A 27317-nucleotide genomic window follows, 5' to 3' on the forward strand; every position below is an offset into this window, starting at 1 on the left:
CACGCGATCTATTGGAGATATGATAATGAAATCGGAATTCTCCAGTCACCAGGCTCCCAATAACTTGCCCAAAGGCCACTTTGCCTGTGGCTCATGTAACGTATGCAGCCTTATGGTTAGGGCAGAACAAATACTCCCCGATTATCGTTCTAATAGACAGTTTTTTTCAAACTGTAAGTCTGAAAATGTGATCTATGTCATCCAGTGCAAATGCCCCTTATTGTATGTGGGGAGCACAACTCGCCCACTAAGGATCAGGATACAAGAGCATCTATCCAGAATAAGGAATCAGGTTTGGGAGGCACCCCTTGTTAGTCACTTTCATGAATTCAAGCACCATCCTCAAGATTTTAAAGTTTCAGTAATAGACATACTGGAATGTCCTTTTGCCACTGATCGGGCTAAATTACTATCTCGTTTAGAATCCAAATGGATCTTTCAGACAAACTCCCTGTCCCCACATGGTTTGAATTTTGACATTAATTTTTCCTGTTTCTTATGAATGTCCAATTAAAATCCTGTAAGTTTTCCAGCTCTTGCAAAGCCTTTTCTTTACCATGTTTGACTCCTCCTACGGTGGCTATATTAGTAGCAATGGTTACCTTTATGGGCACACGTCCGTGAATTGCGTGTCGGAGGAACGGTGGGAGAATTCGTGGCGCTACTTTCATACTGTGAGTGTGTGGTTTGCTGTTTTAAATATTTATTAAAATTGAATATATGTTCGTTTATTGTTAATTTTCCTTCACAGTATGTACAGTCCGAATTGCTACACGCCCAGGAAGAAGTGAGGGGTGATCCTCACGAAACGGGTTAATGTTATTTGCCTGCAAGTCCCCGTCGGCGTTTTCTTCTGTATATGTATCTTGATTGTATGGACTGCTAATATCCCTTTGGCGCAAGCTCCCACCTACCGATTCTCCTTTGACTTTTTTGGCATTTGCACTTTAATGGATAAGACTTGTTCCGGACAGTGATATTTTGCACAATTATATTTGCTACTGGTAACTGTATCTATGCACTTGTGAATTCTTCTGTATAAATTGGTTTATAATCCATGCATGTATTTTCAGCACTTTTGCACTTTGTATTGTAAACAATAGATTATACTCCAATTATTAACTATATTGTAGCCCTGGCTTGTTGTTTTTGCTAATTTGCACTAGGGTTGCCCTTGGTATTTCTTTTGTAGGTATAATAATGGCATAGTTTGTAAACCGCTCTGAGTGGGCATTATGTTGTTCTGCAGGGCAGTATATAAATCAATTATTATTATGTTGTCAGTATCAAACAGGGGTTGCTTGATATTGAATGCCAAAGAGATATAAGCATTGTCCCAAGTTTTCTGATTCCAGATAAACTTAAATATGTTGTTCCCCTGGCACCTTATCTCTCTGTCTTGGAGGTACCTAGTCAAAGGAAAGCTTTCATTTTGTTGAGATGGCGAGTCGTCTCCTGTGCAGTGTTAGAGTGGAGATATAAAAAGACTCCATGAAGGAGAGAGCCTGCCCATGTGACTCCGAGGAGGTGGAATCCATTGAACATGTACTGTTCTACTGCCGTTTTTAATAGGAAGCGAGGTTAAGTTTAATCTCTCCTCTGTTCAATAACTACCAAGGTTGTTCTGATGCCGATATTTTAAAGAAGCTTTTAATGGGCACTAACCCACAGGCTATTAGCTGTGCTAGATTTTTCTCAGCAGCCTGCTGAATTCATTGACAAATTTTAGGCATGGATTTCTAATTTTGAATTTTAAATACTGACCATTGGTTGGTTCAATCTTATTTCTTTATAGCATGTGTTTTAAACACTTATATCTGTTTTGAACTGGTTGTAGGCCGAATAAATGAATTGTAACCTACCCTGAGAACCAGTTTTGGCTGAGAGGTGAAATAAGAATACTTAAATAAATAAAACATGTTTGCTGGCAAAGTGACAAATGTTCTCTTCTGTTCATAAGAGAAGAAAGCTGTGATGTTGATACAACCAGCATGTGTGTGTGTGTGTGGGGGGGGCATCTGAGTACGGTTGCCAACTGTCTGGAGGAAAAAATGTCAGGTCCCTTTTTACTAGTGGTTTAACTCCATGTCTTGAGAAGCTCATTACCAGACATTAAGCCTCTATTAAAGGGACAGAACATTTTTCTCCAGGCTTCTTGGCAATTCTTTTTCTGAGTGTCTGTCTGTAAAGGGAAGGTGTTAGGGCTTATGTGACAGATGGCTTTTGCCCTTACCTTTCCATGTTTCCTGTGTATTTCATGAGCTCCTAATTCTTTCAAAAGTACACCAGCTCCTCAGCTTTTTGCAAGTTATTGATTTGTTCCTTTGTGGATAGTTTGATAGCATCAGTCTATTGGGCAGGTATGTTCACATGTGTAACATGAGGCCCACTGGGTGAGAGCCGGAGTATTTAAAGCGCCTTTTTGCTCATCCACCACTGGAGGAAACTTAGAAATGGATTTTGCCACATCTTTCAAATCGGGGTCCCAGCCAGTCTATCACAAACCCAGTCTTCCCAGGTGAGGCGAGAAATGAGGGAGGATGAGAAAGTTCAAGTGTAGATAGCGAGCAGCAGCTTTTGTAGGGACGAGAGGTCGTGGAGGCGAGGTGGCAGGATAGTTCTGTGGCACCTGTGAGCACCCCCATCTCGTCGTTCTCCATAGGAGAGGCACCTCAGCGGGAGCGGAGGCTGCCACCCGCCTCGTGCCTGGCCCGTCTTCACAGAGGGCGCCTTTCCCGCCCTTTTCTTAACCTCACGCAACGCCTTTTCCTTCTTTTGCCAGGGAGGTGCTTCGTTGTCCCACACAACAGCTGCTCGCTTCCGTGTTTCCTTCCCTGGCGGCGTTCAGCGGGAAGCTAGGAGGCGGCCCGCCTGCTTGCTGGCACGCTGTCGTTCGCTCTACCGCCGACGGGAGCCTAGAGCCGAAGGCGAAGACGGCGGCGGCTCGGCCCCTTTAAGGCTGAGTCTGGCGTAACGCGATCCCGCAGTGAGTGCCAGCCGGCCGCCGCAGTAGCAAAAGCCTCCGCCGGAGAAGCACCGTGTGTGGGTGTGAAGGGCTCTCCCGCCGCAGGGGCCCGCGAGGAAGAATGGGAGGGACAGGCGGTCGGTCACGGTAAGCCCTCAGGTGAGCGTCAGCATCTGAGGGAAAGGCGGCCGGGCGGGCAGGCAGCCGCCAAATTCTCTGGTGAGGATCCCCTCAGGACAGGCTGGGCGAGGGTCGTGGAAGGGAGGGCGGATAGGCCCCCGGGCGGCGTGTCAGGAGATGCTCCCTCTCTCCTCAGCTGCCGTTGTGTGTGTGGCGGCTCAGGTTGGGCAGTCTGATAGGGAAGAGCTGTGCCCCGCCGTTGGTGGGAGCGTTAGTAGAGAGCAGATCGGTGGCTGGGAGGACGCTGTCTCTGGAGAGGTGAGAAGGAGGGCAGCGATGCTGGTAAGAGGGGGAGGAATCCCTATTCTCCAACCCGGTGCTTTTGTCCGTGGGTGGGAAGCCGGGTGAATGGGAAACGGAGAGCTGTGGTCAAGCTCCCCCGCCCCGACCTCTGGTCTAGGTCGGGCCGAAGAGAAGCAGAGCCTTCTCTCCCCGTTGCAAATGAATGTTGGCAAATGGACGCTGGGGTGGGCAGTCAGGCTTTCTTGGAGTGGGGACATCCGTTCCTGTACGGTGGGAGTTTCACTGCATCTCTTTGTCTTCTTCATCTCCCCCGGTACTGGAATGGCTCTGTCTCTCTTTCTTTTTCAACAACGCCCCCCCCCCCGGAGTTGGTATAGGATAACTTGTTTTTTATTCATTGAAAAATTGAGAGGGGGCAGCATAATTGGTGCCTGTTGCCTGGTGCTGCATTTTCTGCAGCGGGATTGGGGAAATGCCTGGGAAAGGGAACCTGATTTTATTATACCCAAAGGTTTGAGTGAGCACAAGTAATGCCAGGATGGGTATGGGTTCTAACAATAAAGTAAGCTGGAGGGAGGGACTCTGTCTGCAGCTTCAGCCCATTTGAGGGAGCTTCTTTCAACCTGCATCCAGCTCAGTACACTGTTCTGCTGTCTCTTTATAGTGCTGTCCAAGTGGCTGGTATCTTTCAGTTCGTGCAGTGAAGATGAAACCTGTACTTTGGGGTTGTTTATTAAGTATTAGTTTATTATGTATTAAGTATTCCATAGAATTTTTAACAGCAAGTAGGAAACAAAGCCAAAAAAAAGCTTCTTGGCTGCTGTTACCCAGGCGGTAGTATAGTAGAACTGGGGAATGATGAATAGTATCTGAACAATTAAACCGTATTTTTAAATGGTGCTTGTAGTCATTTTTTAGTTTTCTTTGTGCGGCATATAGTTCTAGGGCTGTTGGGTTTATATTCCAATAGTCAGTAAAAATATTTTTGTTGTACGAAATTTCCGAGATGGTTATTTCTTTGTGGATCTCCATATTAATTCATTTTTCTTTGCAATACATTCATTTCTTTAAGGTATTTGTATTTGACTAGATAAGGCATTTTGTACGTATTGTATGTTGTTGTATTTGCACTGTCCTATAAAACCTCTGCCTCATACTCTGACCTTTTCACTCTTGTAATCTTATCTTTAGCATATGTAATTTTTGCTGGCCTTGCTTTTCTTGATGCCAATGGCTGAGCTGCTTTGATGTCTTTGCCCCAGTGGTAGTCATGGCCTCTTTGGTGTGACAGAAAGCACCAATGGTCTTGGATCAGGTACCTGATAAAAGAAGACTCAGAATTCAGATTTCAAGTTTTATGAATAATATTTGATAACCTAAATCACTAATATAATTTAAATGCAATGGTTATTTTGAATATCTATCAATTTGGTTGAGCACTTTTAGTTATTTGGTAGAAACACATACATGCTTCTTATATAGTATGTATTGATGTTCACAGTCTGTGTTATACAGGAGGGATGTTGTATGTACAGCAAGCAGTGTGTGACCTATATCCTTAGAAACTAAATTCAAACTTGGTCTACATTAAAGTCGCTGAATTTGATTTTGTATTTTTCCACTTTGGAGACAGTACCCTTCTTCAAGGTAAACACATACTGAGTAGTCCTGAAGCAATGTAAAAGAGCATTGCTATGGATTGGAAAGAGAGAGCATTCACCCATCCATTTGCTGATCTCTGTTTTGATGCCATACTGCAGGCATCTCCTGTCTTTTTGAGACTGCAGACACCTTTGAAATATTGAAAGGTGGCAGTGAGCACCATCCCAAAATGGCTGCCACAGAAGGTGGAGCCAAACACAGTCTCTACCTCATTTGCAAAAGTATCACATAAAGGGAATAATAAGAAATAAAGGCAATCCCAAGCAAGGATGGGAGAAGAAAATGAAGGGGGAAGTGGGATTAAAAGAAGAAAAGCCTGAAAGGGGAATGAACGATAAGCCCAAGTGCTTACCAGTCATCCTGGTTCTCCAGTCATCATGATCCTTACCAGTCACCTTGTGCAGTAGCAGCCATGGAAAACTGTTTAATTTTAATGAGGGCAGTCAGTAACAAACCCTGCCTTTTGTGTTTGTATTTATGCTTGTTTTCAAATTTCTGCAACCCATACTCTATTGTATTTGTTAACTGAATGTCTTAGCTGTTGATCATATTGACTTGCACTGTGTAATCCACCTTGAGTCTCAGTGAGAAAGGCAGGCTATAAGTAACATAAACAAACAAACAATGGTTCAGAAAGTGGGCAAAGCATAGCAGGTGCCGGGGGAAGTACTGGTGGGCGCCATGTCGCCCACAGGCACCACATTGGGGCGTCATCCTCCCTTTAGTCTGTAATGAATTACATGTAGTATAAAATTAAACCTGCAGCATCTCTATAATGTGCGAATCCAATTTTGCAATTGTTATATAATAATAATAATAACATTCAATTTATATACCACCCTTTAGGAAAACTTAACGTGCACTCAGAGCGGTTTACAAAGTGTGTTGTTACAACACACAAAGTGTGTGTTGTAAATGTGTCCACAACAATCACCTTGTGAGGTGGGTGGGGCTGAAAGAGCTCTGAAGAGCTGTGACTGACCCAAGGTCACCCAACTGGCTGCAAGTGGAGCAGGACTCCAGATTAGAGTCCTGCTGCTCTTAACCACTACAAGTCAAGCAAAAACTACAACCGCGTAGTAGGAAAATTTACAAACAATGCATAGGATAAGTAGTCATCATATAAATGCCTAATAACAATCTTGACAGTATCTCATAGAAACATATGTAATCCACTGTTCACACAATCAAAGCAGCTGGTCATATGCAATCCAAAATAAATACAATACTAAATTCAAATATAAATTCATATATCCAATCCACAGTAACACATAATCAATGTGCTTTCCGTTATAAACCATGTTTCGATGGAAACATCTTCAGGTAAGGATTGATCAAAGTTGTAATGGTTACATACATTTCTTCAACTCACAGGTAAGTAGACAGTGCTGTGAACATGTAAAAGGAACAGTGAGTAAACTGTTTCCTTAGTAAAGTTTAACAATTAATTACAAACATGGGATATTAAATGACCCTTACCACTATTTCCCAATTTGTACATTCAAGATAGCCGCAGCTTACTGTATATAGAAAGTTCTTCTGAAATATACAAAACAAAAACTGTTCAGCAGCATTCATACAGTATCCAACCATTAATTTTTCAGAGGCTCTTAACTATTACACCAAACTGGCTCTCAAACAATGTGTCTGTGGATAAGTAATAATTCTTCATTGCAATACCTGTTTCTTGAGCTGTACTGGTGTGTGCGCACAGATGGGCAGTAGGACTATGGTATGTATCTTACTTTAGGCTAGTGGAACTTCCTGTGGCCTAAGGGAACCTTCCTCCACCATAAGTGGTTTTTCTGGTGGAGGAAGAAGAGCCACATTAGAGGAAAGCTTCAAACTTTGCTCTGCGGAGTGGTAGGATATGTGCTAATTTTTTCTTTTTATCTTTGAGGCTTGATCATTTGGTATGTGTGAAAGTAGTTCAAAAGATAGTGATGATACAGAATTGGGTTTTCCCTCCCTATATTCCACTACGGCAATTTCTCTCATCTGAACAGGGCCTTCTGCAGGTGCCACCCTGCACATTGGCAAAATCGACAGTTGTCTGTACATGGGCATTCTTCGTGGTGGCCCCTGCTTTATGGAATGGTCTGTCTGAGGAGGTTAAGAAAGCTCCCACTTTTATGGCCTTTGTAAATGATGCAAAACTGAATTGTTCAAGAGGGTTTTTTGCTCAGATGTAAGAGCTGTACTGTAAGAAAGTGCTCTCAAGAGATCCATCAGTAAAGGGATAGAGAACCCCTCAGTAAAGGGATAAGGAAGGTCCACAGAGTTCACTACTATTGCTATAAACACTACAGTGAGGGATCATAGACTTCACTACTATTGCTGTAAGTATGATCCTACTGGGTAGTTCCTATGCTATTTAATATATCAGTCATGGAATTTGCTTATGCTCTGTTTCAACATTGTTGAATCTATAAATATTTTTCTTTCTTCACATTTTGCAAAATTGCATGTATATGCCTGTTACCTGTATATTGAAATGCCTTTGATTGGACTGACTCACACAGTGTAATCTGCCTTGAGTTTCAGTGAGAAAGGCGGACTATAAATGACATTAAAGAATTAAAAAATAAAATGCTTAACATTACCTTTGAGTTGCTTGATTTTTCAGTTTAACTTGTACAGCTTAAAATCCCATGTTTACTTAAAAATAAAACCCAGTGAATTCAAGGGACTTTGAAAATAAGCATGTTTAGGACTGTAGTTGTACAGTTTTAGTCCTATGCATCTGAGGTTCACAAATCTTCAGCTGGCCTTGATAGCCAGCCAAATTCTGTGCTCATCAAAGACCTTGGCCATGTCCCACTGAGCTTTGGATGTGTTCAGAATGCCAATAAAGCCCCTCCTCTCCCTCACAATTCTGTATTTGTGTGTAATCCTTCTTGTACTAACTTTGGAGTACCTCCAAGATCAACACATCTGAGCCTCCACCCCCTTCCCCAGTTCAAAGCCTTGGAGGCATAAAAAGACGTTTCCTTCTTTCTCAGTTTCCGAGGCTCAGCATGGGGTCAGAGATAGACTTGAGCTCTTCCTTAGACTCCACCAAAGGGCAGAAACTTGTGCCAGATTAAAAGATGCACCTTCCATGTCCCTGTTAGGCACTGTTACTTAAGTCTTAGTGAATGCAGTGGGAATACTATTTTGTATGCCATGGACTGAATCTCTTTGGTACTGAAGTTTATGATAGTATTTCACAGTAACTATATAGAGTAGCTTGTATACTTTGAGTTTAGATAAAGCAGACGGCATAGACCTAAGGTACTGTGACAAAATGATCTGCAGTCAATGATAACATATATTGAATGTGAGTATTATGTTGCAAAACATAATGAAAATAACAGCTAACCCTGTTCAAAATAGAACAGTAAATGTACACATTGGTTGAGCTGAATACAAGGAGCCAGGAAGAGGAACTTTTGCATGTCTGTTATGTAGAGCAACATTAAGATTTTTAGCTCAGGAAAACAAATGTGCGAGTGAAACAATAACACATTGATGGGGAAAGCTTTGCTGCTGATTACAATCAAAACTTCCCTGGTTTTGCTGTCATTGAACTCTTATTTTAAAGAAGTAGATTGCATATGCTGTGACAATTCATCTATCTGCAGAGTATTACTAATTTCTAATTTTCAGTTAAATTTTGGGTTCAGCTAGGTGGGACACTGGAGATCCATGATCAATTCTCCTGATGTCTTTAAAAACATTTAAAGCAGCCAGTGGGTGTCTGGGGAGTGAAGTCTAATCTTTCTCTTTACCATGCAGTTTTCTGGACTGGAATTCCTCTCCCCTTTCCCAAACACCTATTAGTTTCAGTAAGAGAGAAAAAAGGGTGGGGAGAGTTAACCCTCTCTAGCACCTCAGTTAACCCCTTCTGATCAGTGCTTTGACAGATTCAGAGGAAGAGCCTGAGGAGCCAAAGCCAGAGAACCAGGAAGGGCCTGACGCTGCAGAGGCAGCTGCTGACCATGTTCCAGTAGTGCGAGAGGCCACCCTGCCAAGCCTGCAAAGAAGACCTGGCCTCTGAGATAGATAGATGAGACAGGTCTCATCGCTGAGAGTAATGGGAGTCACCACCAGTCTCTGAACTGACCCTCTGTGGGGAGACCGAGAGACAGCTCCCAACCCTATTGGGTATTAAGCAAGAAGTCAACCCTGCAAGGTAGGATGCCTGCAGGGTGAGCTCCACAAAACTATTATTTGGTAGCTGTGGCCAAACTATGCCAAGAGACTGAATGTAGATTCAGCCCCAAATAACACAGAGAAGTATAATTATTAGAATTTATTAAGAGTGTCAAAGATTACATAGAAGTTGTGTAGAACAGGAAAGAAAATAACAAAGCTACATAAATACTCTTAAGACACAATATAAGCTTTGGTCCTCTGACACAGAAGTTACTTTGTCATATTAGAGACACAAAAATCCGAAAGTCCAAAGGCAAGAATTCTGGACTGATACCTATCCTGGTAGTCCAGTCCAGAGCACAAAACAGCATGTAAGTGGCAGTTATTCCACCACTAGCAAACAAAACGAGAACCAAAGTAGAATGAAGACCCTTGCTTTATGCCAGGCTGCTTCAGCATGGCCTAATCATGACTGACCAATCAAGGGTCTGGCTAGGTATTCCTCTGCAGCTGAAACATACTCACAATTAGAGCAACTAGCTCTCACCCAGGGTTCCTCGCACTAATGAGATGGAATGAAAGTGCAAAACTCCCTCCTGGACTCTTGGCCTTGAAGCTCTGATTTCATGATCAAATCTGTACCTGTGTGCTTTAGGTCCATCTCATACCTATCTCTCTGAAAACTGCAGAGTCAAAATGATCAAACTTTTATAGAGAAAGGCCTTTTGTAGTGCCAGGGCTAGAAACCTGAACCAAAGAATTGAAAAGCAAGAAATGAGCTAGAATAGAACACTCTCTTGAGGGCTGTCCTACAGGGACCAGTATATATGTTGTGTCCCAAGATGCTCTGGCTTTAAAACATCAGATACCTGGATAAAATTTCCAGTTTGATACCAAAACAGGGCCTTTGCGACTGGATACTCTCAGATGGAACTATCATAATTGTTTGAATGCTTCAAAGACCATTTGTCCAAATCACCCATGAGTTTTGTCACGCCTGCAGCCATATATAATGACTCAAGTTTGCCAGACAATGACCTAAGGTCCTGGAGGCTCCTTCACAGTATAACCAGGGCTTTTTTTCCAGCTGGAATGTGGTGCAATAGAGTTCCGGAACCTCTTGAAAATGGTCACATGGCTGGTGGCCCCCACCCCCTGATCTCCAGACAGAGGGGAGTTTAGATTGCTCTCCACGCCGCTGGAGCGGCGCGGAGGGCAATCTAAACTCTCCTCTGTCTGGAGATCAGAGGGCAGGGCCACCAGCCATGTGACCATTTTCACCAAGGGTGATTTAAACTTTTAAAAACTCTCCCCTTGTTCCAGCTGACCCAAAGTGACGTCATTGGCCCTGGGAGCATGCGTGCACTTTGCATATGCACATGTGGTACCGGGGCACCACCTCCCACCAAGAGTTGTCCCCTGTGCTAGCAACCCACTGAGTTCCACCACCTCTTTTCCCAGAAAAAAAGCCCTGAGTATAACCATCTCCAGTATTCAGTTACAAGCCCAGTAGAGGACATCAAGCCACTGCTCAGTCTGTTGAGCCTGTGTTAGCCGGGCTGCCACTCAGGTGATTCACTCACGACAACTGGACTTTTCTGCTGTCCCAATTCCCTCACCTAACATGCCCATATTTGGATTTCCTCTTCCCCTGCTCACCCAAATTCAAATACTCCGTTAAAGAATTAAACCCTGCACCTTGGACCCAATCCCCACTGTAGATCCTAACTCTGCATGGAATTTGGCCAATATCATAAGGATAGTTAGGTTGGAAGCAGTAGAACATCAGGATTTGAAGCCAGTCTTAAGTTGCCACTGGACTCAAATCCTGTTGGCCAAAACCATAACTCACCGCAGCACAGGCAACTCTAAATACATAAATGGGGCATCTTAAACCCCCAGACTTTGTAGTTAGTTTTGCTCATGAACCTCTGCTGCTGCAGAAATCATGCTAATTGGTAGTCATCTGATCATTTCCACTGCTGAGGTCTTGGGCAGCCAATAGTTGGCTCTGTTCCAGGACCTCCCTTTCCCTGGGCTTCACATCACTTTACTCTGCTGTTCAAGACAGACAACTTATGACTTTTTCTCCTTCCCTTTTTCACTTCTCCATAGGCATCCCCAGTTAGACATGGCTCAAACCAGCACCCTTGGGATCATTCAAATCTACACAGTTTATTTGGCTACCATGTACAACTGTTTTACAACATTGTCTCATTTTGCATTGCTGTTTCCTATTTCATTTCATTTCTTTATCTTGATAGGACAACAAAGGTTACGTGTTCTTTTTCTCTCTCTCCCCCTCCCTACTAAATGAGAGTATTGTGCTAGGTTGGGAACCATGTGTACAATAGACTGGATGGTCTCAAGTCTTTGCCCTAGAACATGTGTATATTTCTACTCATGTAGAGGATGCTCTGCATGTGTCAGGCTTGACACAGGGACCAATTTGAGTAACAATGTGTCCTAGAATGTATTCTCATTTCATACATGACAACAGTTGGGGTTAATAGGTCTAGTATATCCTCTTTTAGACCACTGAGTTGAATGAACAGTAATAGAAAAGAAAGTAAATCCTGTTCATGAACTGACTAGCCTTAGATATACTCCAGAATCATTCTTGAATGTACCTTGGGGAGGGGGAGTTCCCAGCAGGTGTCCATGTGCAAAGTAGAAAGTTGATGCATAGTGGTCATACTGGGACTCAATTTCATATTCCAAATGGGTGTAAACAGTACTTCAGACAATGTGCAATGTGTAATAATTATGCACATAGTGAAATTGAGTTAAGTATGCTGCAGTTAAACAACTCAGTCAAGTTCCTGCTTTGACAATATACTTCATGGAATGCTTTCTTTTCCTTTCATGCCATGCCATTAAGTTGAATTTGGTCATATTCTTTTGTAGGGATGGCCTATTTAATGTATGTTAAGTTGATGCTATTGATGCTTGAATTAATTTTATTAGTGTTCTGTCATTTATTTGACCTTGCTGTGGTATCATAATTCAGACATTCCAACATATAAGTTGTCCTTTATATCCTATATTGGTGGATTACTGTGAATCTGTTTTTTAATGAACAGAATGGTTCTGAATTAATTTTAGTTATTTACTTCATTTATAACCTGCCTTTCACAATGAGAGTCAAGGCAGATTACAAAATGCAAAAAGTAGTACTAGCAGAATTCAATGCAAACAGAAAACTGTAACAAAGTTGCAATGGCCATAGAAAGCCTAAGTGCTTTGCTCTTGTTTCATCTGAAGTGAAATGTCTGCATAACATATCTGTAGAATGAAATTGGTTTAGCTACTCTGTTAAGGTATGTGGAAATGAAGGCTTGCACATAGACTAAATCGGTGATTCTGAATGTGTGGTACTTATGGGTGCCATGGCACCTTCTGATATGTTTCCTGGTTTCACCTTCCTTCCTTCTACAATGCAGCTCTTTCTGAAAGCGAAGAGCCTGGCTATTTTCTAATTTGTTGTAGCAGGAGGCTTTTCAGAAGAGTGTAGGAGGTAACACGTTTGGGTCTGCAGGGAACATCATTTGAAAACAGCTGTCTGCATTCTAAGAGGGCACTTGGCTTGTAACCATACAGCGTTTTGATAGGCCCCAGCCCCCATGACCTGTTCTCAAAATTCCAAAAATGCCCACAGGCTCAGCAAGGTTGGGAAACACATGATTAAATTGGCACAACTTACATTGCAATCCGCTCTGTATTACCATTTCACATTGAAGAGAGGGATCTGAAGCTAAGAGATGGACTCTCCTAAAGCTCCTCCCATTCTTTCCAGGTCACCAGTTAAGATCTGCCTTACAAGCCCTGCTCTCTGTGCCCTCCAGCTTTAGCTGTAGTTTAGTCTGTAGTTTGTTTCTATTATCTATGCTTTTATGCTGGACAGAGGCTTTTTTATTGTGGGATTCTAATTAACTTTTAATGTTTTGTTCTTATTTTGTAAGCCTTGGGCAGGTTCCTAGAGAAGTGGCATAAAAATGTTCTAAATAAATAATAGTGATTTCATGACTGTATTGAGATTTGAATTTCCTAGCTCTCATTCTCATAGCCAGCATCTCATTTCACATTTGGTATTGCCACCAGTGGGGGAAACACTTGTTTGAGCAGCGTCCATTCTGTAGTAAAACTGCTCTTGAATGAGGAATAGATTTACTACTTAAAATATACAATACAGGAAAATATTTGTAGGCAGAAGTTTTTCATTTATGTTAGACTGTCCAAGAGGTATCTAGGCGGATCCATCTCTCTCCCTCTCTCTCCCCCTCCCTCCCTCCCTCCCCCTCCCCTGCAATTTTTCTTTTCTTACTTATTATGCAACTTAACACCAGCTTAAACTTGCCAGTGTTAATAATGAAGTTGTATATTGAATCTATCTTGTAGTACCTTAAAGACTAACACATTTATTGTAACACATTTACTGTATTTTTACGATCTATTGTTGACTTAGTTAGAAATAAATTTCATGAAGGCTGGGAGGTAGGGAAGAGGTGATCAGGCTCTCCCCACCAACTACCCCACCAATTTGCACTAGGATTCATTTCAAGCTCAGGTACCAGAGACAAGACAAGACTCCCGTGTGCTTCAAAAACAAAGCTGCAGCTTTATTGATTACAAATTTTGCTTAGTAACACTCGTGCATTACACTCACCCCTCAGTGCTGTGCTGATTGAATCAGATGGCCCTCCCTCCCAGGAGTTCCCTCTTGATCAGTTAGGAGAGATCCTCAGTGGAGGGTCTCTGTCTCATTTCAGGTGACTTTAGGTTTTATAGTAATAACAACAACATTTGATTTATATACCGCCCTTCAGGATGACTTAACACCCACTCAGAGAAGTTTACAAAGTATGTTATCATTATCCCCACAACAACAATCACCTTGTGAGGTGGGTGGGGCTGAGAGAGCTCCTAGAAGCTGTAACTGATCAAAGGTCACCCAGCTGGCTTCAAGTGGAGAAGTGGGGAATCAAACCCGGTTCTCCAGATTAGAATCTCGCGCTCTTAACCACTACACCAAACCGTCTCTCTCTATATTCTTTTTTCTTCGCCTTTGCCTTCCTATTGAGGAGTGTTGTCATTTGCCCATTTACAGGTCTCATGTTTTGGTGGAGTGTTCCCGACTCACAAATGTTCTGGAACCTTGCTAACACTTGCCTATGGACTCTGTGAGTTTCCGTTTTTCTCCATAAGGAGCTGATAATGGCACTTGCCACTTACTATGACAGAGGTTATCTGGGGACTTTTCATCTGGTGGTCTCTTTATTCTTGCTGATCCAGGTCTTCTTTTATCCATTCCCTCAGTTTTTGTTCACACTAGCACAGATCATTCATGTATAAGTTACGTAGATCATATGGGGTTACATGAAGTTCATCTTCGTTCTTCTGTGCCTCCACACATGGGGACTGCGCAGGCGCAGGCCAGCCGCCGGAGAATCTTCCATAGCTTCTATAGCTCCGAAGGGGCCGTTTGTCGCGCGCCTCAGCGACCGTTTTCCCGCCCAAACGGTCACGTGCTCCTCCAGCGACCAACGGCCCCTTCCCTCAGTTCTCTTCTTGCCGCCGCTGGGAGAGAACGTTAGCTTCGTTGCTCTGCGCTTATTGCTTGTGATTGATCTTCTGGTTTATTTGGACATCGGTTTGGACTTCGGACTTCGCTTTGGATACTGATTTGGACGGTAATTAACGAACGGTTTCTGACTCGGACTGGTTGACCTCTCTTATTTGCGCGCCCCTGAAGATGGCCTCAAAGGCGCTCTTCAAGCGTTGCCTGAAGTGCCATACTAAAATGGCGCAGACCGATGGCCACGACCAGTGCCTTTTTTGTCTGGGGGAGACCCACAATGTGACCGCCTGCAAAATCTGCCAGGGGTTCACGAATAAGGCCCGTCAGGATCGGCAGGCCCGGCTGAATTCCTCCCTCTGGAAAGCGGTCATGTCGACGGAAACACCGCTGCCCTCCCCCAAGGCTGGCCCAAGCCCCTCTGTCGGAGGGCGCTCGAGGGCGGGTTCTGTGTCCTCCGCTCGGTCTGCACGCCCCGCAAGTGCCGCGGCGTCGAAGACAACCTCTCCAGCGCAGGGTTCGGCGCGGCCGCCCCGAAGCGCTTCTTCTACCGCGTCGGATCCGAGAGCTGCCGCCTCGGGGCCGAAGATCGTGGTTCCGAGCCCTCGGTCGGAACCGACGGCTGGGTCGATTCCGGTGGCTAAGCCGCGCTCGTCGTCATCCAGAGCTGCGTCGGTACCGAGATCTTCTTCAGAGCCACCGGCAAAGAAGAAAAAGACCAAGCACCGTCATCGCTCTCCACGCTCGGTTCCGACGGAGGAGGTCATCCTGATTCCGCGCACACCGTCTCCTCACCTGGGCTCTCCGGTTCCGGAGGATGTGCCGGACCCGGGCGCGTTCGAGGTTGTACCATCGGCGCCTTCCCCGGTAGCTGATCCAGACCCGCCTCCGAGTCGCCGGGATCGATCGTCTTCTGGTCACCGCTCGCCGGCAGCTGCTTCCAGTCGTGAGCGACGTCGGTCCGAGGAGGGGAGTGTCGGTTCCGTGCGCTCGTTGGCCTCCCGTCATCGTCAAGCTTCGGATCTGCCTCCCGCTTTCCATTGCCAATGGGAAGGGGCTCCTGGTTTCGCATACTCGGAACCGAGGCCCTCGACCTCTAGGCAGGCATGGTTCCCTCCGCCAGCCCGGGGAGAGGAATCGCACAGTTCCGAAGGGGAGGACATCGGCAGCGTCGGAGATTACGGTTCCGAGTCCTGTTCCGAGCCTTCACCAGACGACAACGTGGCGCCGAGCAGTAGTTCTCCATATGAAGATTTGAGAATCTACGCAGATCAGATGGCTCGGATGGCTCAAGCTTTAGAAATGGACATCTCCTCAGCCGTTCCCCAAACCAAGGACAAGCTGCTCAGGAGGGTCTATGCGGACAATCCTGCAACCGTTGGCTTCCCTATGCTTGAGGGGATAGAGGAAATTGTCGAGAAGGTGTGGAAGGTGCCCTGTGAACAACCTGCCACCTCGAGGAGGATTGAGCAGCTTTATAAGATTAAACAGGGCACCTGGCCGTCGTTGTTGAAGCACCCTCCGCCTTCATCGCTCGTCACGGAGGAGTTCCAGTCTCGCCGCTCTGGAGCACCCTCAGCGCCACCTGACAAGGAGGGGAGGAAGCTAGATGCCCTGGGTAGACGGCAGTATTCCATCGCGTCCCTAGGGCTGAGGATTGCCAACTACCAGACGATTATGGCTGGGTACCAGCTCTACCTCTGGGAAAAGTTGGCATCCTATGTTGGCATCCTCCCCCCTGAACAGAAGGCAGTGGTGTCGCTCCTGCAGACAGAAGCTGTCCGCCTGTCAAAACAGCAGCTAAATGCAGGGAGCCATGCGGCCGACACAGCAGCTCGTGGGATGACTTCCGCCATCGTCCTCCGACGCCACTCATGGCTGCGGTCTACGGCCCTTTCCCAGGAAGTGAGGTCCCGGGTGGAAGGCCTTCCTTTCGAAGGGGAATCACTGTTCTCCGCGTCCACCGATGAGGCCTTAAAGAAAAAGAAGGAGGACAGGCAGACGGCACGGTCCTTGGGCCTGGCTCCCACGGACAAACCCGCCTACAAGCCACGGTACACTCCCAGGTACGGCCCTTACCACTACCAGGGCAGGTACCAGCAGCAGCGGCCGGGTTACCAACCGTTTCCGGCTTATCAACAGCGACACTACCCTCCTCAGCAGCAGCCCAGGAGGCGTAGGCCGTTCAAACCTCGTTCCTCGCAGCCTCCGGCCCAACAGAAGGAGCAGCAGGGCCCTGGGAGGCAGTACTGATGGGTCAACCCAGCCGTACCACCGAACTTCTCAGACAGACTGAGGCCATTCCTCTCGGAGTGGGAGTCAATAACATCTGACTCATGGGTCTTAACTATTGTTGAGAAGGGGTACGGGCTGGAATTCATTGAACTGCCGAGATGCTGTTCACCGCTGACCGCTGTCAATAACACTATGGCCGAGCTGGACACTGAAATAACATCGCTCTTGGCCAAGGGAGCTATAAAGGAAGTGCCCTATGAAGGCTCTGTGAAGGGGTTCTTCTCCAGGTTCTTCCTAGTCCCCAAAAAGGACGGGGGGTTGCGTCCCATTCTGGACTTGCGAGGCCTTAATGCCTATTTGAGGGTGACTAAATTTAAAATGGTAACGTTGGCAACTGTGCTTGCCCTGCTCAGGAAGGGGGACTGGTTTGCGGTCCTGGATCTGAAGGACGCATATTTTCATGTGGGGATACGTGAAGAACATAGGAAATACCTGAGTTTTGTTTACCGGCAAAGGGTCTTTCAATACAAGGTGCTCCCCTTTGGCCTGTCCACTGCCCCACGGGTGTTCACTAAGTGTGTTGCTCCTGTGGTCTCCTTCCTTCGGGAGCAGGGCTGTTCAATTTTTCCGTACCTTGATGACTGGCTCATCGTGGCTGAGTCTGAGCCCAGATTAGTCCAGGACCTTGATCTGGTGCTTACCACATGTGACCGGTTGGGCCTCGTGGTTAATCTAGAAAAATCTAAATTGATTCCCAGTCGTACGGTCTCCTACATTGGTGCACTTCTGGACTCTGTGAAGGGTAAGGCTCTGCTCCCCCAGGGGAGGGCTAGGTCCCTAAAGGGTCTTGTGTCCATGTTTAAGAGGAACCGTTTTCAACCGGTACGCACTATCCAGTGCTTGCTGGGCCATATGGCTGCTGCTACTTCTGTAATCCCCCTCGCCAGGCTGCATTTGCGGCCTCTCCAGAACTGGTTTGTACGAAGGTATGATGCTTTTCAGCACCCTCCGTCCCTCAAGCTCTCCGTTCCTAGGAGCATACTGTCCTCGTTGGATTGGTGGTTGTCTGAGGGCAATTTGTTTGGAGGTTTCCCTTTCGGTTATCAACATCCTGACATCACGGTGACCACGGATGCCTCTCTGGTGGGATGGGGGGCTTACTGTGGGGATGTCTGTGTCCAGGACGTCTGGACTGAAGGTGAAAAGGCGCTCCATATCAATGTTTTGGAACTAAGAGCCATTCGTTTTGCGCTTGTGTCCCTTACAGCTCTGCTGCGAAATCGTCACGTGTTGGTACAGACAGACAACACCACTGCCATGTACTACGTGAACCAGCAAGGGGGCACTGCGTCCATGACTCTCTGCCGGGAAGCCACGCTCACCTGGCAGTGGGCAGTCAAGAATGGCGTCACTCTGCGAGCCATACATGTGGCTGGGTCAGACAACGCTCGGGCGGACGCCCTGAGCAGGGTTCGGTTGATAGACCACGAATGGGAGCTCAACGACGGGTGCAGTGGGCTGATCTTCAAGCTGTGGGGACACCCGGTTGTAGATGTGTTCGCTACGGCGGAGAACGCCAAAGCCCAGACATTCTGTTCCCGGGCAGGGAGCGATCCGCTCTCTATTGGGGATGCCTTCCTGTTTACGTGGAACCGGGGGTTGCATTACATGTTTCCGCCCTTCCCCTTGATAGCCAAGGTCCTGTGCAAAATAGAGGAGGACAGGACAGACTGCATCTTGGTGGCCCCTTTTTGGCCGAGGCAAGTCTGGTTCCCACGGCTCCTGCAGCTGTCTCGGCGGACCTATGTGAAGCTGCCCCCTTGGCAGGATCTTTTGAAGAACGGGGACATTCTTCACCACGACCCCGGGAAGCTGCACCTGGCAGCTTGGCGGATCGTCCCTCCTCGTTGATTTTTTCCACGCAGGTGGAACAGGTCCTCCTGAATGCCCACAAGCCATCTACCCGGCGCTCTTACGAGGCCAAGTGGCGGAGGTTTGAGACCTGGGCACGTGAGAAAGGGGTGGTGCCTACAGATAGCTCCCTAGGGCTAGTTTTTGACTATTTGTGCCTCCTGAGGGACCAGGGATTAAGGGTTACCTCCCTCAAGGTTCACCTGGCAGCTATCTCTGCTACCCACTCTCGTGTTGATGGTAGCACGGTTTTTTCCCACCCAAAGTCCCGCCAGTTCCTTAAGGGGATGTTCAACCTCTACCCACCGGTGTCGCCTCCTGTACCACAATGGTCACTGTCTTTGGTGCTGGCACGGCTAATGTTGCCTCCCTTCGAACCTTTGGCGACCTGCCCCTTGGACCTGCTATCGTACAAGGTGGCATTCCTAGTGGCTATAACCTCTGCCAGGAGGGTCAGTGAGCTCTCTGCGCTAAGGTCTGATCCCCCCTTCCTTTTATTCCATCCCAATAGGGTGGTATTGCGTCCCTGCCTGGGTTTCCTGCCTAAGGTAGTGTCCACTTTTCATCTGTCGCAGGAAATATCGCTTCCTACATTCTTTCCTCATCCCTCTTCCAAGGGGGAAAAGGCGCTGCACACTCTGGATTTGAAGAGGGCGTTAGCTTTCTATCTGGACAGGACAAAGGGCTTCCGAAAGTGTCCTCACCTGTTCGTGTGTTTTGGGGCCAAGGACAAGGGCAATAGGGCTTCCTCGCAGACTCTGTCCAGGTGGATTGTAACGGCAATTAGTAAGGCTTATTCCCTGGCCGGGGCGAGCTGCCCGCTGCAGGTTAGGGCCCATTCCACACGGTCCCAGGCTGCCTCTTCGGCTCTCCTCCGAGGGGTTCCGTTGGCTAGCATCTGTAGGGCAGCCACCTGGTCCACGGCTGACACCTTTGTCAGGCATTATGCTGTGGATGTGGATACAGGGCGAGATGTGGCTGTGGCCAGGGCTGTATTGCATTCCCTTTTTTCCTAAGGGGTTCTGAGATGCTACGCTATGATGCTACAATTTTTTGTAGTTGTATGTGTTATATGTATATATGCTTATATATATATTTATTGAATATATCCTTATACAAGTGGTGTATATATGGGAGTATATTGTATATATGTGTTATTTTTGTATGTATATTTGTGTATAGTTATATGTTGTTTACACTTGTTGATGGTTCTTGTGTGATACAATAAAATTGTGTTGGACTTCACCCCACCTTCCTTATTGTGTGAAGCTTGGTACACTCCCATGTGTGGAGGCACAGAAGAACGAAGATGAAAACAGGGTTGACATACCTGTAACTTATGTTCATCGAGTTCTTCTGTGCTGACACACAACCCTCCCTCCTACCCCGCTGTGAACTCCAATGCACAATGCTGTGTGGGCTGTAACAAATATTGGCGTCCATGCAGGTGGTGACTATGTGTATTGGATAAGCGGCGGCAAGGAGAACTGAGGGAAGGGGCCGTTGGTCGCTGGAGGAGCACGTGACCGTTTGGGCGGGAAAACGGTCGCTGAGGCGCGCGACAAACGGCCCCTTCGGAGCTATAGAAGCTATGGAAGATTCTCCGGCGGCTGGCCTGCGCCTGCGCAGTCCCCATGTGTGTCAGCACAGAAGAACTCGATGAACATAAGTTACAGGTATGTCAACCCTGTTTTATTGTGCATTTTATTAATTGCAGAATTTTGGGTTCTGTCTGTATAACAAGAAGCTGAAACAAATGGCCAGCCTGTGCTACTTCCTGCATGATATAAAAATACATCCTAACTTCTGCTTTACATGGATTGTTGGCCTGAATAATGCTTACAAGTTCTAACAATGGTTAACTAAAAGTCATGAATCCCATAGACCTAAAATCTACATCTCACAACTTTGTCAGATGCATTAAGTGTTATATTCAGAGATAAACATAAGGGTACAAACAGTAGAAGGACGAAAGTGGGGAGTGGCAAGGAAAGTCCAAAACAGCCAGCATTCCTAGACATAAACATTATACTTCAGACCATATATGAAAACAATATCAAGGCAAAAGTAGTTTGCTATGTCATTCTCATCTGTTGATGAATTAACAGTGTAAGATGAATAGTGTATATAACCTATGAAGAACAATAAATAAATAACAAATAAAATGCATTCTCTGTTCCTGTTGAGCCCAAATGTGATAGTGCCAATTTGTATGTGAATACTAAATCAGCAGCTTCTCATTAGAGTCTCCCTTTGAAATTCTCCTCTACAGCAAAGTTGTAATTTATTATTGATTGTCCAAGGAAGTTGAAATGCTACCCCATTGGTTTCTTACTGTTTCATCTTTGCATCTGATTTGCGTCCATTTATTGAATGTCAAGACTGACTAGACTTGACAACATAGCAGGAGAAAGGCATTGTTGGCACATAATCACATAATGTTGGGTGTACAGGTCAATGAATTCTTAGTGGTATGGATAATGTTATTGAATTCAGTGATATTGTCGCTTGAGAGGATGTGGGGACAGAGCTGCATTGGAGTTGGTGGCATGGGCTGGTTTCTTCTGTCTCTAGTTAGAAGGTCCTTTGCTGTTGGTGAGTAATTGCTTCAGTTTGGGGAATTGCCTGTAAACAAGAATGACTCTATTCTTCAGTGCCTTTGAATGGGAAGAATCATCTTCCTAGAAAGATGGTAGACCCTTGATAATTCACTAGGAGGTTTTAGCTGGGAGCTGTAGGTGATAACCAGGGACATTTTATTACTTTCCCTACTCTGTGCAAGGTGATTCTTGAGTACTCATGTAGCATTGTCAGTCTCTTCTTGAAATGTAGACTGAGATTTTCAGGAATGCTTAATGTCAATCATGTAGGTTCAGTTGTATCTTACAGTTATATGTAGACAATAGATTCTGTATGGTATTAGCTGTGACCAGGTTATTACTTAGTGACCTTGGGCCAGCCACATACTCTTAGCCAAACCTACCTCACAAGTTGTTAGTCTAAAATGGAGAATTCCTTGGAGGAATTGGAAAGAAGCAATAAGATGTGAAAAGCTAACTATAAATACATTGTATGTACCAAATTCTAAAACAATTTTTATAGAAAAATTCTTTATAGCAAAATTCATTTTATAAAGTGCATAATTAACAGTTTTAAAAGTTCTCCAGTTTCTAAAGTGTAAAATATTGGTATCTAGGACTTGAAAAATCTACTTCAATCTTACCGCAAACCAGAAATGTCCCACACTTAAAGTTTCATATAGTCATAGAATGGCAATTTAGCTGAAAAATTTGCCTAAACATGACACTATATCCAGCTCATAGATATAAATGCAACATGTCCAGTTCTTTTTAATTGCAAAGATGAATATAAACTGGGAACAGTGGACGTAGTGAACTTCTGAATGAAGCATGGTCTGGAATGAAGCATGGCTGTGTCAGTTCCATTTTCTCAGCAGCCTGTTTCAGCTAATACCTTGAGAAAAGATTATCTGAAACAGGCATGCAAGCCAGCTCCCTGTTGGGGAAACAAAGCTGCAACGCCATCCAGATCATGCATACCCAAAATTAAGTCCCGCACCTCGTCTCTCCCCAGGGTCCGGTATTCTTCCAGACCCCATCTGGCAACCCTAGACAGTGGACAGGGGCATTGTATGGCAGGGATTGTTATTGGCTGGATTTCTACCACTGCAGTAGCAGACACAACCACTGGAGAATCAGGAGTACTCAGGTTTTCCTTACTCACTGTAGTGTTCCATTCCTCCTTTAGACTTTCTGCCTTTTTATTTCCCCTTCTCTTCCTCCCTCTTTCCCTCCCCCCCCCTCTTCTCGGTCAGGCTTTCCTTAATTTCTTTTTATTTCCTGTCCTCTTCTTTGAGAAACTGGCTTCTATAAAAATTTTACTGGAGAACACTTTTTAAAAGTGTGTTTGGCTTCAACTCCTCTGGATGCCATTTTTGGGGTGACACCAGCAAAATTGCAGTGATTCCTGGGCATAATATAGGAACAAAAGGTCACTTCGTTGGATCAGTACATGACACCTGTAGTGACTTGCCAATCCTTGGCATATGTTCAAGCCATAATATAATACCTTGATCTGTTGTTCTTTATGATGACCAAGGAAGATGGTTTTCCCCATAGTTTAAGAAGAAAAATTGTTTTCAGAGGGTCATACTTTCATTTTTAAGAGGTATTTGCATTAAGTTTAAATTTCATTTTGAAAGATAATATTATAAAAGAAAAATATAGCTGAAACATAATGTTTAAAAATCTGACTTCAATATTTAATTTTTTTAAAAAATCATTGCTTTTATCTACCCTTTCTTGCACAGAGAATTTAGTTTTAACGATAGCCCTGTCTAGTGGATGTAAAGCGAGGACAGAATTGTAGGCCATTTCCACACGCCCTGAAAGGATGGCTCACTCTCCAAATGCTGAGGAGTTAGCCGTGTTAGTCTGTGGTAGTAAAATCAAAAAGAGTCCAGTAGCACCTTTAAGACTAACCAATTTTATTGTAGCATAAGCTTTCGAGAATCAAGTTCTCTTCATCAGATGCCTGATACAGAGACTGGTCAAATACAGAAGAGAGAGAAGAGGCAATTAGGGGGAGGAAGGCCACTTTTCTCCAGGAATCCAGACATCCCTATTTGCAAAATAGTTGCAGGCTGTTTAGCATCTGTTTTTTCAGCGCTTTTTCTGGGAATGCACTTCCTGAGGCCACAGAAAAGCCACCGAAAAAACGAAGCCAAATAGCCCACAAACATTTTGCAAATGGAGACTTCACCAGCATTCCGTGAGTGGGCTGTCCATTTAAGGGCATGTGGAAACAGCCATATTGTAACTCTATTCCAGATACCTATACTGGGGCATGATACAAAGATATACACAGCCCAAGATTTGTTTAAAGTTTTAGGGTAACCGATTAACTGTGCTAAGTCTTGCTTCTGCACACGTTCTTCTGCCCTTTGATTTTCTGAGGTGCAGACTATCTTTTTGTTGTCAGGTAATGTTGATTTAAAAATCAGGATGGTTGTTGCTTTGTATGCACTTCACTGTTGATCCATTTCTAAACTGAGGAATTCTGTTTGTTTTTTAATAGGCTGAAGAAAGATGGCTGCCTACAATAAACTCATTTTGGGAGTTGGTGTTAGTAGTTTTGCTATATTTCAACTTCTCTTCCATGTATTAAGTTCTTGGGTTTCAGCACGTGTAACTTCTGGTTTTAATAATCTTGACCAAAAAAAGAAGATTGAATGGAATTCAAGGTAAACTTCATAAACAATAGTTTAATCTGTGGAATAAAAATGTCATTATTACAAGTGTATGATTTTGTATTCAGAGTTAGAAAATATTTTGTTTTCTGTTTTATGAGGTGCAGTATATTTTTGTTCTTATTACCCTGAATAAATGCATGCTCTGTGGTTTGTACCATATCTACCTTATAACCTTTCTTTTTTGCTTTTCTCCGTTGCGTTTTGTTACCTACTTGTTACACTATAGGACTTTAGTGGGAGAAATTCCACAATCTTCTAGGAAAATAAATTGTTTATTATAATCAAAATAGCTACTGCTTTGAAAACATTTTGCATTTTGACATGGTAGATCATGTAATCATCTTTGCTGTGATAGTTCCAATATAAATGTGTATTAGATTTTTTCTCACTGACGTTAATACGTGTTTTTAAGAACAGTTATGAGGTGCTGGCTGAGCTGGGCTGTGTGGCCCAATTGTATCATGGGGAATTTGCAAGGATGTATGGGTGTATCTTGCTTTCCCCTGTATCCCCCCCTCACACGATTTCCTCTTTCCCCCCCTCGTGGCAGCCCCCATATCTTCACTTTTCCCTGTTTCCTTCTCTCCTTCTCACCTACTAACCAATCTACCTTTTATGTGTCCCTCATCTTCAGCTATATTTATTATTTATTGACTTAATTTATACCATACATTTCTTCACCATGGGGACCCAAAGCAGCTTACATCCTTCTCCTCTCCTCCATTTTATCTTTACAACTGCTTTGTGAGGTAGGCTAGGCAGATAGTATGTGGCTGGCCCAAAGTCACCCAGTGCGCTTCCACAGCAGCGTGAGGATTCAAACACTTGGTTTCCCCAGATCCTAATTTGAAACTCTGACCACAACGACACAGTGACTCTGGCTGTTCCCACATGCCCTTAAAGGGTCAGCCCACTCACCAAACGCTGGTGGCTTTTCCTCATGAATCCAGACATCTCCATTTGCAGAACGGTTGCGGGCCATTTGGATTCTGTTTTTTCTGCACCTTTGGGGGGATTGTACTTTCTGCAGTCCCAGAAAAGGCACTCAAAAAATGGAAGCCAAATGGGCCGGTCCGTTTTGCAAATGGCAGCGTCACCAGCATTCCGTTTGTGTGCCATCCTTTTAAAGTCATGTGGAAATGACCTTTGAGGTGGTTACTGCTGAACAGTAGCAAGCTGCTAGTCCTGGGTGAATCATATAAATTACATCGTAGCAAGTCAGTCAATGGTTACTGTTGGGACTGGCCACAATGAGTCCTTCCTAAACAGCCCTTGAAAAGGGCCCTTCCCTTTCCCCTTGCCTTTTATGGACAGAAACCAAGGCTTGAACATAGGCAGTACTGCTGTGGTTGTCTAACAATGGCCACATTTGTTTCTTAAAGCTACAAGTGCTGCTTGTATCATTTTAACTTTCCTTGTTTGCAGAAGGGCCATGTAGTTGAGCCTTTTTCTTTTTGTCCACCAAAAGAATTTCGTAATGGTCTTAACTGTATGCTCTTTGGAACATTGTATTTATCCAGCATTTGTCATGTGAAGAATAAGCACTTGGAAATAACATTAGAGTACAAGCTACTACTATTTTTTTTCCTAAGGTGTCACTTCGCATGCTAGATCAAAACTAGGGTTTGTTGCCTGATGGATCAGATGTGATTTTCCTTTGTTTCTTTTTCTATAAATACTACTTTCACTATTGTAACTGAGAATTTATAAGACTATCTAGTTTAAATTGCACTTTTATATTTTAAGAATATTACAGTCAGAACATTCCTAACTAGTTTGCTTTTGCTTCTTTTTAGGACAGTATCGACATTCCATGCCCTGGTGGTTGGAGCATTTTGTTTATATATTTTATTATATGACGAAGCTGTTAATGTTGACCATGTTTGGTAAGGAGTGTCCTTGCTCATAAATCCTTTTTTCTACTTTCTTTTCCTTAACAGTACACTGTTAAGTGATCAGATTGTTTCTAAGCTTCATTTAACATACTAGAGAAGTAGTCCTACATGATTCTACAGATTTTTACATGTGACAGAACATGGTTTCTAAAATGTTGACATTTGTGTAGAATAGAGAGAGAGCCTGAGGCCTTCTCAGGATTGTGTTCATAAAACTAAAACTGTTATGCAGTCTTAACATTTACATAACTGAACAACCATATCAGTCAATTAAAGTCTCACTGTTTCTTGTACAGTTCACAAATAAAATAATCCATGGACTGGAATGTGTGAATGGAAGCGCTACTTTAGCATGAACTGGAATACGCTGTAATCTTTTTCTTAAAAGTTAATGGTAGTCTGAGGGGGGAAATGCTGTGCCTCATTTGAAATGATTAACTATATTAATTGATTCCCTGTTCAGAATTAGTGTTTGAGGGCACATTATTACCTTCAAAACCTGTAAAACAGGACTGTCTCCAGAAAATAAATATTGGTACCTATCTTGCTAAGGATTTCTACTGAAAACAGTAAAAAAGAAATGTGACTGGAATTTATCTGAAGTGGCCCAACTGATTTATGCATTGTATTCTCGTTACCTGCTTTTAATTCTGTCTGGCAACTCATGTAATCATAAACATTGAGACTTTATTGTGAGCTGAAAAAAGGACTCGTTGGCCTGTTTTTAATGTTGAGAAATAAGCTAGGGAATAGAATGAACATAAATCAGTGTTGCACTGGAGTGACAAATATATAAAACAAAATAAATCTTCAATTTTTTTGTGCAACTTAAAAATAGTTAACCACAGCTTAAAGCTATGATTCAGCTAACATTTGATAGAATAGAAAGAAGATGTAGAGGTCATGTCAATTCCTTTTAATGTAATGCCATTTTCTAACAAAAAGTGTGGCAGATTCCTGCAACCTCACCCCCAAATTTGTAAGCTGCAACTATCCTGCCAACGCTTTCCCCCAGCCCACACAGTTTTATCATGTGGAACTTTGCCCACATCATACCCAAGATCTCTCTTTTGGAGATCTTGGGTATCCTGATGGATGTGAATCATGTGTCTTTTGTTTGTTTAAAAAGAGAGAATCAGCAACATACATAAAAATTAAGCATACTTCCAAACACTGTAAGACTTTTGCTAGGCCTTAAGTAAAAATTACCTGGTTCATTTCTTCAATAACATCTGCAGTACC

The 27317-nt window shown here is 44.3% G+C and overlaps 1 protein-coding gene across 2 annotated transcripts in view; it reads left to right on the forward strand.

The window, feature by feature from the left end:
* The first annotated feature begins 2926 nt into the window (after positions 1-2926).
* TLCD4 (TLC domain containing 4) overlaps positions 2927-27317 on the forward strand; it is a 46656-nt gene continuing 22265 nt past the window's right edge. The window contains exons 1-3 of one of the 2 annotated variants that reach the window (XM_054979184.1): positions 2927-3124; positions 24006-24171; positions 25977-26066. In XM_054979184.1, coding sequence (XP_054835159.1) covers positions 24017-24171; positions 25977-26066 — 245 coding nt within the window. In that variant the 5' untranslated portion in view covers positions 2927-3124; positions 24006-24016. The remainder of the gene's footprint in view (positions 3125-24005; positions 24172-25976; positions 26067-27317) is intronic. The other variant, XM_054979185.1, reaches the window with a different exon arrangement.

Source organism: Eublepharis macularius, chromosome 5, assembly GCF_028583425.1.
Source record: "Eublepharis macularius isolate TG4126 chromosome 5, MPM_Emac_v1.0, whole genome shotgun sequence".
Taxonomy (NCBI): Eukaryota; Metazoa; Chordata; class Lepidosauria; order Squamata; family Eublepharidae; genus Eublepharis; species Eublepharis macularius.